Source organism: Pelodiscus sinensis, chromosome 16 (genome assembly GCF_052426305.1).
Source record: "Pelodiscus sinensis isolate ZL-2025 chromosome 16, ASM5242630v1, whole genome shotgun sequence".
NCBI classification, from domain to species: domain Eukaryota; kingdom Metazoa; phylum Chordata; order Testudines; family Trionychidae; genus Pelodiscus; species Pelodiscus sinensis.
The window spans coordinates 10284159-10296545 of record NC_143067.1 but is presented as its reverse complement, the minus strand read 5'-3'; the positions used below and the strand labels follow the sequence as shown (position 1 = coordinate 10296545).

Genomic DNA, 12387 nt, shown 5'->3' with positions numbered 1-12387 from the left:
ATATGCCACCAACAACGGCAGCAACTGAAAGACGTTTCAATACTTACAGCAAAATGCAGGACAATGTAGCACTTTAAAGACTAACAAGATGGTTTATAAGATGATGAGCTTTCGTGGGCCAGACCCACTTCCTCAGATCAAATAGTGGAAGAAAGTAGTCACAACCATATATACCAAAGGATACAATTAAAAAAAAATGAACAAATATGAAAAGGACAAATCACATTGCAGAACAGAAGGGGGATGCGGGGGGGTGGGAAGGGGGAGGAAGGAAGGTAAGTGTCTGTGAATCATTCATAATGCAAAAAGAAACAAGTTAACACAAGAAAGGGCAGGCAAGCTGACATTCACAGCCCATAATATAAAGCTTCTTAAAAACCCAAGTGATGCTCCATTGAAATCTCCAAGAGGAGAAAAGGAAACAGAACCAGAGAAATGAGGAAGAAGAAATTGATGATGCTGAAGAGAAAGAAGAAGAAGTCGAAGAAGAGGATAGGTATGAGGAAGAAGAAGAGATAGAAATATATGGGTCAGATTCGGAAAGTGCAGATTCCGATTAGGCGTGTGTTTAATCCAGAAAGTGAAAAATATTTGTATCGTGCATCAGAAGATTTGTAATAAAAGTTTTAGTAATTTAAAACTCTGTCTTTTTTTCTTTATTTTCCCGAATTTTCATTTTAACAATTGGAAATTTTTCATGATTCTTGAAGTTTTATTAAAGAAAGACATTATTATAAATAGTAAAATTCTTTAAAAACTATAACAAGTATTTAAGAGAAAATTCTCAAAAATTCTCGCATTGGAGATTATTCTCAAGAACATTCTTGAGAATATTCTCCAAAAGTTTATTCCTGAGAATTTAACATCACTACTTACAGCCCAACATTATTATCCTTACTGAATCCAAGTGCATTAGAAAGCAACTTCTTCATCCCTTGTGCTGAAACTATAGCTGCCATCTTCATTAAATTGTGTTTCAGAAGGGCTCCCTTATTCGGTCTCTCAGAATAGCTCCCAAGACAGGCTGCTGCCTTCTTCTCCCACCTACAAATGCGCCCAATACATTGACTAGTCTGTAATCTTTGGGTGCATCTCAAGGCTCTGTATTGCCCTAAATTTGCTACAGCACAGACATCTTAAGAGGTCTGTGTTGAATAAGCTTGGGGAATCTCAATCCTGGAATGGCAAAATTCCCTTGATTTCAGTAGGCTCATGGTCCAGCCTGATTATACAAATGAACATGCTGATGGTAGTTGTTGCTATTTCTATTCCTAAAATACTTGGGCATGCACTATTCTCAAAAGCAAATACAAATCTTAGGCCCTGGTTCAGGAAGATATTTAAGCATTTGCATTTACCTACATTTACACGAGTGCTCCAGCACCTTCCTGATTCAGGGCCTGAAACCCAGCATTCATACCTTTCTAGGTTGTGCTCACGAAAGCTCATGACACCATCTGCATTTTTGTTGGTCTCTAAGGTACTGCAGGACCATTCATGGTTTTTTAAATTTTTTTCAGTTACAGACTCACACGGATACCCCTCTGGTACCTTTCTAGCGAGAACTTTACAGAACACAAGAAATAGTGCTCAAGTGAGCTTGGAAATCACAGTGGGGATTCACAAGCCGTAAGTCTTCAGACTGCTCATTGCAGTCTAAAGTGTGCAGGACAGCAGGAAATGTGTTCATGGGTTTCCAGATGTTCTCTAGTGTAAGTGATGTTGCTCATAAACTTACCATAGGGCCTGGCAATCCAGGGGGTCCTGGTTCTGGTATGATCTAAACATAGGAATTTCATAATACATTAAAGTGGCTTCGTAGCACGTTCCATATCATGCCATGTTAATACATGAATAGCGTCGTCTTTGATTACTGTTTAACTAGTTTTAGTTAATAATGCTTGGCAGAGCCAACCCTAGTGGGGTGCGGGGCTGGGACAATCCCCACTCTGCCCATGCTCTGCCCCGCCCTGCCTCTTCCTGCCCCTTCCCTTCCCTCATTTCATCCTTTCCCACAAGCTCCACTTCTGCTCTGTCACACTGTACCTCTTCCCACCTCTGCTCCGCTCTCTCCCACCTCCATTGCACCCCTTCCCCATAACAATACAAACCGGGCAATACCGAAGGGGCCTGGTGCAGGGTGACAGGCCACCACCTTCACTGTGGTGGCGGGAGCCACGGCAAATAGAGCCACGCAGCAGCCAGCTCTGCCCCCATCTCCCAGCCAGGTTGCTCCGCTTCACACGGACCAGAGAGAGGCGCCTCTGGGAGATGGCGGTGGTGCATGGCTCCACTTCCCATGGCGCCTGACGCTGCAGCAAGATTGGGGGCAGGCGCACCCCTTGCTGCCAGCTCCAGGTGATCCCCCAGGCTATCCTGGGCCCTGCAGGTTGGGCAGCCCCCCAAAGCACCTGGCCTGGGGTAGCTGCCCTGAACCGTGCTATGGATGGGACAGCTCTGACACTTAGATCCGCAAAGGGGCTTGTTTGGGAGAAGGTTGAGAGCTGTGGGACCAATATGACAGCTGAATTACAGGGTATTCTGAGATGGGTGTTCTTCAAGCTCTCCTGTTGCAGTTGTTCCACTCTGATTACATAATTAAATATTGATTGGGCCAGAGAAAGTGAGAATGACTTTATAGCTAGTGGTAGGGTGCTCACTTGAGAGGTGGCATTTCCATATTCTGATCACTTCTTATCAGGCAGATGGGGAATCTGAACTGGCAGTCTACTATATCCCAGGTGAGTACTAGGGTAAATGAGTAACTGGTTAACCAGTTACTTGGTAAGCAATTACCCTTTCAGAGTGATGCTTACCGGTAATCTGTTAACCAGCCCGGCCCAGCCAGAGCAGCATGCTCCAGCCCAGCCGGGCCCACTGCACGGTGGCAGGAAGTTAACCAGTTAAAAATATAGTTTAACTGGTTTACAGTGTTTCCTGTAAGCTGAGCCCTTTGGGGGGAAGGGAGGGAGGGCAGGCGCACCAAGGAGAGTGTCAAATGCCACCTGACTGATTAGCAGTGCTCCTACAGCAGTCAGCATGTGTTTCTATTGGTGGTGCACGTTCACACATGCCTCAGTGAACATAACAAAATGTATTCCACATACAGATGGGACAAAGGAGAGGAAACACTGGTGCAGAGTACCTATCTTCCCCCTATTTGTGGATCAGGTTGGGATTCAGAAGGAGGCAACAGTCCATATGCCCAGAAACAGGCACCAAGATAACTCTTATTGCAAAAGTTTAGGTGCTGACTCAGTTTAGGTGCATACAACGTGAGGCATCAGCCGTGCTGGATCATAGTCATGCCTCAAAAGAGGACTTGGGTACTGAACTACCTTCGTGGAACTGGGCCCAAACAACTGAACAACGTATTCAAATTCAGAGGATTTTCTGGACACAAAATACAAGTGCTTGAAATGTGACATCTCAGAATTTCTTAGGAATCTATCTCCTTTCATGCAAACCTGAGGAGAATGGCTTCCTATTGGATTAAAAGCAAATAATCTTAGTTCTGGTGTCATTACTATAAATTTGGATTTTTTAAAGAAAATAATTTAAAAAGAGAAAACAATATATGTATGTAACTATTATAAAACCACAGTAAAGACCCAGGGATGCTTTTTCAGACTAGGACAATTACCACATCGCTGTTCAACACGTCAATGATCAAGGTACAGTCTAAGGTCATGTCTATACTCATGCGTGTTTGAATTAAGATACACAACTCCAGGTATGTTAATTACTTAGCTGGAGTCGACATACCTTAATTCGAACTTCAGCGCCATCTCCTCAGCAGGAGGTCGATGGCAGCAAATGCTCCTGTTGATTTCCGTGACTTCTCGCTATTCGAGGAGTACTGGGCTTGACAGGAGCGCCCTCAGCAAGACCTGCTAAATCAAATGCTGAAAGATCAACCACCACAGTGTCGATCTTCCAGGAAGTAAAGGCATGGCCTAAGGCAAATAACAATATCTAACTTTGCAGAGTTATCAACAGATGCACCATAACGCTACACTCTGCAATGAAAAATTGCACACCAATTCTTGTTGAAAATGCAGTGTGTTGCTCCCCACCATGGATACATGTACCAAAGGATTAAAAATATAACACACAGCCTATGCTAACATCTTCTAAAACTAACAGTATCAACATTGTGCTAGTGTCTTACATGGTTGTTCTGCAAACACGAGGATCCGGTTTCTCCTTTCTCTCCTTTTGGCCCATCAACTCCCTAAATGGTAAGAATATAATGCAGAATTTACACCTCTAAGGCTTCCAAAAAAGACTATAAGAAGAGAGAAAAATATTTTTTCCTCCCCTTATCCTGAAGTCTGTACTGAAGTAAAATTCGCATTCACTTCAATGGGATTATTGCATTTTGGCATTTTGTTGAAGTAAGGCTTTAACGTGGGCTGCCTACTGGGAAAGCTAGTGTTTCATCTATTGCTGAAGCAGAGGAATGGCACGGACGTGTCAGGCTCTGATGCTGCCTGCTGTGGTCTGCATTTGCAGACCCCTCCGTCAGCACAGAGCTGCCTTGATTTTCGCCCACATGGGGTATCTTGCACCATCGGCTCCTTAATGTTTATGGCTCTGATTCAGCTAAGCACATGCTTAACTCTCAGCCCGAGAAAGAGCTGGAAGGGACTTCAAGAAGACATCAGGTCCAGGTCCCTGGGCCAAGGCAGGACCAAGTAAACTCAGACCATCCCTGACAGGTGTTTGCCAAACTCTTCTTATAATCCTCCAATGATGCGGATTTCACAAATTCCCTAGGAAGCCTATTCCAGAAATTAACTACCTTCATAGCTAGAAAACTTTTCCTAAACCTCCCTGGCTGCAAAGTAAGCCCATTTCTTCTCGTCCCACCTTCAGTGGACCCAGAGAACAATTGATCCTCGTCTTCTTTATAACAGAACACAAAATATTTTAAGATTATCATGCCCTCCCTCTCCCCCGGTCTTCTTGTCTCGGGATTAAACATGCCAATTGTTTTAACTTTTCCTCCTACGTCAGGTTTCTTTTGAACCTTTTGTCCTTTTTGTTCTTTTCTGGAGTCTCTCCAGTTTGTCCACATCTTTCCTAAAAAGCGTGGCACCCAGAACTGGACGCATGCCTAAGTCCCACTGATTTCAAATGGGAGTTAAGCACATAAATAAATGTAAGTGCTTTGCAGGGGTCTATGAGAACTATATTGTTTGGGGGCCTGAGACTATGTTTCTGCAACTTCCGCTGGAAACCTCTCTAGATATCACACGTTGCTCCTCAATAAATCCACACACTTCTGTCCCCTCAAGTGAGATTGCTTCACATTTTCCAAGAGCTAGTGTATTTTCCAACTTACTGTACTGATGGAAAACAGGTTGAAGAAGAACAAAATATCTTTCATGACAGTGCCACTCAAGATACAAAACATACAAACGGAGAAAGAAAAACACGGGAAGAGAATGTTTATACAATAATATTTTACTGTACTGATTGTGGTATTACTATTGAAGAAACAACACTGGGCAGTGAACATGCAGCTCATTCCTCATGCCCCTTGCTTTAAATGTGCCTCTTCTTATTAATCACCCTTGTTTGTTGCCAGTATTTTATATATATAAAAAGTGACTTTAGCTAAGCAATGCCATCTGCAAATCTTTCTTCAGCTCCTTGAGAGTTTTGACATATGGTATAAGTATTACTGTTAACAAGGAGAACTAAGCTTATATAAGTAATTTTGGTTTGATAGGGATGAACTTTAAACTAATATAATACACCTATCAAACCAATAGGTATCAAACCAATATACACATCTACGGAAACAAAATTGGAGACAATAAGCCCCATGCATATACTGACAGACAGACATACCGGTGGGCCAGACAAGCCCATTTCTCCTAGCTCTCCTTTCTGTCCCATTATTCCAGGGTTTCCTTGGTCTCCTTTAGAGCCCTGCAGATCACAGAACAGAGCTTTATTAGGAGAAAGGTACATCTCTATAGTTCCAGCTATCAATAGAAAAGTGCAACAGACATTTCCCTTTTGCTCCCTATTCTCCATATTACTACTACTTCAGAACCCATCGAATATCTCTTCATATTAAACATTGTATATACTGATTTTGCAGTGCAGTAGAACTCAATTTCATGGCTGAAGAGAATGCAAAAATGTAAGATTTACTAAAGAATTTGAGCAAGTGTCTCATGAGCTACACATAAAACTAATTCAATGTGTGGGGGATGTGAACAACATCCTCTAGATAAGTGACTGAAGGGGCCATAAGCAAAAGACAGTGAGGTCAGAGAAGAGCAGAGGAGCATCACTGTCTTTACACGTTCAGATTTATTTTTGCAAACAGCCCGTAGCATGGCCACTTATGGAATTCTTTTAATTCAGCTGCCAATTGCCATAAGATTACAGTCTTAATTGCATAAAACCATACATCTGGTACCTTCTCTCCATCAACTCCAGGTGGACCAGGCAATCCAAGCTCCCCCTACAGCAGTACAAATAAATAAAGGTATAACATCAAGTGAAATCAGAAAATAATTTCACTAAAGAACTGGCTATATGAGTAAATTCTCCTTTTGTACCAAATCCAACGATCATCAGCATATGAGCAGCTTGAGGTAGAAAATGGAATCTTTCTCTTTCAAGTGAAGTGCCAGTTTTCATTAGTCAAGTAGGATGTGGGTTGAACTGATGGTCAGAGATGCAAATTATTCTGAACTGATCTAAAAATCATTTCTCAGTAAGATACTTTTGTGCACATTTGTTTTACGAAATTGTAACTGATTGACTTATTTATTGTCTGTTGATCAGTAGCAGGAGAGTAACCATTTCACAAGGAGTGGCTGGTACTGTAAGATACTAAACCTGTGTATGTGAAACATATGGCTTCTGATAGGAGAAAACAAGTTAAACCTAGAATTTAAGTCAGACTATCAACAGCCAAACACAGTGCATGCTCACAAGCATTTTCTTTATCAGAGTGTAATCCAGACTCGATTGTGATCAATGCCAAAACTGCCATTGACTTCAATGTGTTCTGAATTTCACTCAGTATATACAGGAATATGTATGGTCTCACTTCCAAGTACAGTATAACACATTCATTCAGGTAAGGCCAGTAGAAGGGTGTTGGCCCAGTGATAGAGTGAAAAAAAATCCCCAACAAATGTACTTTTGTGTCTATGTCAAAAGCTTTTGTTGTTCAGAGGGGAGGGAATTTAGAACATTCTTGCAGTAAGTTTCATGAGTTAATATATCCAGGTTTGATCCTTTCCTGCTTTCTTCCCTTTGTGGATGGGAGACATTTCTACAATCTTGCTGTACGATATCATCACACTGGGACACATCCCGCCATAGTTCCACATGGAGAACATTGATTTCACTAGGAGGTTTGCATAAGGATCAATGTCAGGATGTGGTCAGTGGGCATTGTATACACTGCATGCCATAAAATACTGCCTGTATAACAGAAGTCAATCCAACCTTTGATCCTGGAGCTCCTGGAGGGCCTGGTAGCCCTTGGGGACCTGGTGGGCCCTGAAAACACAGCAAAGAAAGATGCCATAAATATTACCATCTAGAGTATCATTATTAAAACAGCACATGCTCGCTTCACTCTGGAGATTAGCCATGAGCACAGCTTCTCCTACAGGCTCTGTCTACCCTTGGAGCAAGGGGTATGATTCCCAGCTTGATCTCATCAAATGGCAGCACAATTGAGGCAGCCTGGGCAGCAGCAAGAGGTGGCATAGGCTAGCCTCCTTGAGAGCGTATCCACAATATACCCACACAAGCTAGGAATCACTGCTCCAAGTGTAGATGTAACCACATATTTTATAGTAAATATTTTTCTAACTTATCGTTAGTACAAATGTCTGGGACAAGATCAGCTAATATTAAACCGATGAGGTTGTTACCCAACACAGGAAATGTTAACTCAAAAAAAAGACAGTCCCATCTGGCATAGGGGTCCATGCTAGTACTGACATACATGTGATTAAAAAGCACACAGTTGTAGATGTAACTAGACCAGGTCCAAAATCTGCCTTGTTGCCCGTGGGAATCTTACTTTTTCCATCTCCTCATTGCTGGCTAACCCTATGCTGGGAACATGTCCAAAAGGAGTGGTGTTTACCAACTCAGAGAGACAGTAGATTAGATCATCAAAATTCCCTCATCTATGGTTCAACTTGACCATGATGTCTGAAAAATCAACCATCAATTCAACTCAACCCTACTGATAGGTGAAACACAAGCTCCATTATGCCACATATGACATGATTAAAAAGAAACAGAAAAGCATACATGAAATTAACAGCAGGAAAACCTTCTGCTAAATGTCTGCAAGCTCATGTAACCTATTCTTATCAGAGGCGCTGCCCTTTGAGGGGAATGTATTTTGTCATTTAAAGATGATCCCCAAAGGGTATCACATCCCACATCTACTCCTTCACCTTGAAAATCAACCAGCAACGAACGTATTGCAGTATTCTGAGCTCCTGGTCCCCACTGTTGTACTTCATAAAGTTACATTTAACCACAGTTTAAACTATTTAAACAAAACAGTTTTAAGAGGCTTGCTCACTGAGAAGTGATGAGCGGGCAAACAGGAGAAATGGCTGAGATCCCAGCGAATAAGCAGACGGCTAGTAGAGGCAAGGTCAGTGCCATTTTAATAATTTACCCGAGCCTCTGAACGTGCAGCACTTGAAATTCAACCGACTCAGAGACCGTAGGTCATTTTGTTAGTAAACTGAAACTCCAACTCTTTGGTGGAAGCTTTCAAATGATCTCAGTCCACAAATTCCATTCACAGTGCCACATGCTGAGCTAGTCTGTCCAAGCAGCCCATGCAGACATCTGGCAGACAGTAATTACCATCACTTTATGTATCCCTGCAGCCTGTTATAAAACAATTAGAATGGTTTTCAAATGTGTCTGTAATTAAATATTTATTCTACTCAGCTTCTTTGATCTTTGCTAAAATGGCAGCATTAAGATTGGTCTCATTCCTTTTCTGGAATAGCAAGTACAGGCTACACAACAGGGGCATAATTTTTCTTTACACAAACTTCAGGAAATTTTCCTTCTGAACACATTATCTTACTGTTTTCATTTTATACAACTGACAGAGACAAATGGTGCTTTCTTTTGCATCTTACAATCTCACTATAGTCATAGGCACAGATCAGATTTGGCTCATCAAGTCACTATGTATCACTTAGGGTACGTCTACACAGCAACATTATATTGGAATAACTTAGTCCGTGTCTACACAGCAGGCAGTTATTTCGAAATATTGTCAAGCTGGAGGACTTCTTACTTGACTCCTGTAACCCTCATTGGAGTAAGGAAAGTTGAAGGAAAAGTGTTCTATTTCGAAATAAGTGCTGTGTAGACGCTCCCAATTTTGAAATAAGCTATTTCGAAATAAGCTACTTAATTGACATAGCTCAATTTATGTAGCTTATTTTGAGTTAAGCCCTGCTGTGTAGATGTGCCCTTAGAAAACATGGTACTTAGCCATCTTTAGAGCTATGTTTGCCGCAAATCCTGAGACTCACTTGATTCAAGGTTTTGTGGTGATTCTGAAACTCGATCTACATTTGCACATTTTCAGGGCTCCTGGGTCAGGTGTTTCACTGCACCTAGTCCTTCCACTCCCAATCAGAGGTTGATGCAGTCCCGCTAGACCCTGAAATCTCTCCATACTCTCAGCTCCAGTGTCTTGGGGGTTGGCTGACTACTATTCCGACAGTCTCTGCTGGGTTGGGTCAGAACACCTGATTGGCCTGCTTCCCTTAGTCCCCAAACAGGCCTTCCAGGGACAAACATGCCCACTTCTCTCTGCATTTCTTCTCCACCCTCCGCAGTTGAGCAGGAAGACCTCTTGTTCCTACTCCTGTATCTGCTTTAGTCTAGAGCCTTAGATACTACTTAGTCTACTTGGTCTAGATAACACTTAGCCTTGCCATGAGGGTAGGGGATTGGACTACATCAGGGGTGGACAAAAGGGCCTGTTAAGGCTGGATCTGGCCTGCCAAGTGGTTTGATCCAGCCCACGGAGGCCCTGCTGCTCCCCTCGCCTCCAGGCCAATCAAGGCCTGGAGGAGCACGCAAAGTGAAAACATTTCTGCTCCCAATGCCCGGCAGCTCTGCTCTGCTGGGACTTTGAGAACCTTCAGAATCCTCAGCACAGGGATTTCCTAGCAATACACACTCAAGGTTATGGAGCATCTTGGCTTTTGGCTGTCTTTCCAAAAATCCCATAATGCTTATGGGATTTTTCTCTCAGGCCCAGAGATGATCATCAATGGGGAAGAAGCAGCTTCAGGAAAGAGAGGGTCCCATGTGGGCAATGTGAGGTTCAACCTTCCTCTTCCCTTGCAACCTTTATCTTGCAATCCTTGCTCATCAATCTGCATCAATCAAACCCTGCCGTGTGAACGAACTTCCCCAAACTACTCTGGCATGTGTTGCAAGGTCAGTTCTCTCTCAGAGTCACTGAATTTCAATTGGGGGCAGTAATCTCAGCTGGTTAATTCAATTCCAATTAAGAACAGGCGCATATAACACATTATCAACATCTTATTGCAGAGGTACCTTGAGTGCATCCAGGATTCTGCCATCATAGTCAATTATTACAGTATCTCCCTGTTCACCCTTCAGGCCAGGTGGACCCTGGAGACAAAGGCAAATTGCAAACTTTGTGACAATAGCTGTGGGGTTAACCCCAGAAAAGTGGGCAGCATGAAAACAACAGCTAGAATGGGTTTAAGGGTTATTTTGACCCCTAGAGAGGCTGGTATTTGTCTCCATATAAATACTATACATCAGGGTTCTCAAACGTTGTGATACCGTGACCCCCCCCCTCTAAGTTGCTCGCAATCCCCCTCTACGTTGCTAGTGACCCCCCAGAAGGTCGGGACCCACAGTTTGAGAAACGCAGCTGTACATGCAACCAATACCAAGAATGCAGCTATACAGAGCAAACTCTGAAAGGAACTGAAAGTATACAGTGAGGCTACGTCTACACTGCAAGGTTTCTGTGAATGGCATCAGAGCTTTCTTGTGCAAGAGCGTCCATGCAGTGTGGACACTCTCTTGCGCAAAAGCACACCACTTTTGCGATGCGCTTTGACATGTGGACATGCTCTTGCGCAAGAAGTTTTTGTGCAAAAACTCTTGCGCAAAAGGCTTCTTGCGCAAGAAGTTGGCAGTGTAGACGTAGCCTCAGTGACAGACAGAACATAATTACCTAAGCTGGAAATTGACTCGCACAGCCTTATTCTTACTGAAAAATGTCATGGGAGCTTTCTGTGACAGCAAGCAGTCAGCACCTCCCTGAGGTCAGTAGTAAAACTGAGTGCAACTTCACTGATTTCATGGGAGTTATCTGCATTAATTTGGCTCAGTATCTATATGGTGATTGTTTTAATATGCTTCATCTTCCTTATTATTCTTAGATTGTACTGAACCCTTCAACTATGCAGCAACAGATAGAGTTGAATGGAGGAAACTGACTCATGTTAAGAAGAACACATACCCTTGGTCCAATGGGTCCATCTCCTCCTCTCTCACCAGGTTCACCCTGAAAAAGATCACCCCATTTATTATTCAGAAGTATAATAGGAATATAAAAGTAGGAAGAATTGTGAAAAAAGTCATTTACTGCACAATAGTCAAATATTTATTTTAGGTAAATGTATAGTCACAATAAAAAACTCCACTTGGTCACGGTCAAACGGATTTTAGATATTATGAAGCATGTGCATTGCTAAAATAATCTAGCCAGTGACAAAGGAGCCCAGTCTGATCAGATGTATGACAACAACACCGTTTATACAGATTTGACTTCTCAGATATAAATATTTGCAAGTCACGAGGTGATGCCATTGCAATTGCTAAGCATTTAAACTTGGAAGTAAACATTTAATAGCCAATACCAGCTTGAAGCAGGAGTATCAGGAAGCACAAATGAACTCTGTTACTCTCTAGCTCTCATTTTTTAATAGTTTCATGAACGATGGGGAGTATGACTGCTCAGAAACATACTTGGATGAAGATACCATTAAAGCATTAGTAGCTGTGGACATGTTATTTTGTCACTGCTCAATACTGGGAGGTCAAGGTGCTGCATTTCTTGTCAATTATGAAGAAAAAGTAAAATTGTCAGACTCACTAACGCTAGCTATGTAGACTGGACATAGTAGTAATCAACACATGCAAAACAGAGGACAGAGACTTCAATCTTCTTGCAAGGGGATTCTAAAGAAAGGCTAGTGCAGTCAAAAATGTCAAATAGTGGTGATTTTGGAACGCTATTCTCTCTTTCTCAACCCACCATGAAAGGTAAAATGCTCATCAAAGTATACAGGCTGTGTTTTG

General features: G+C 42.4%; 1 protein-coding gene across 1 annotated transcript in view; it reads right to left on the bottom strand.

Annotated features, from left to right (window-relative positions):
• Nucleotides 1–12387, bottom strand: part of COL23A1 (collagen type XXIII alpha 1 chain) — a 394193-nt gene that overhangs the window by 21727 nt on the left and 360079 nt on the right. Inside the window, exons 15-21 of the mRNA XM_089769470.1 lie at nt 11546–11590; nt 10603–10680; nt 7483–7536; nt 6440–6484; nt 5860–5940; nt 4172–4234; nt 1739–1780 (exon numbers count right to left, since the gene is read on the bottom strand). Coding sequence (XP_089625596.1) covers nt 1739–1780; nt 4172–4234; nt 5860–5940; nt 6440–6484; nt 7483–7536; nt 10603–10680; nt 11546–11590 — 408 coding nt within the window. The remainder of the gene's footprint in view (nt 1–1738; nt 1781–4171; nt 4235–5859; nt 5941–6439; nt 6485–7482; nt 7537–10602; nt 10681–11545; nt 11591–12387) is intronic.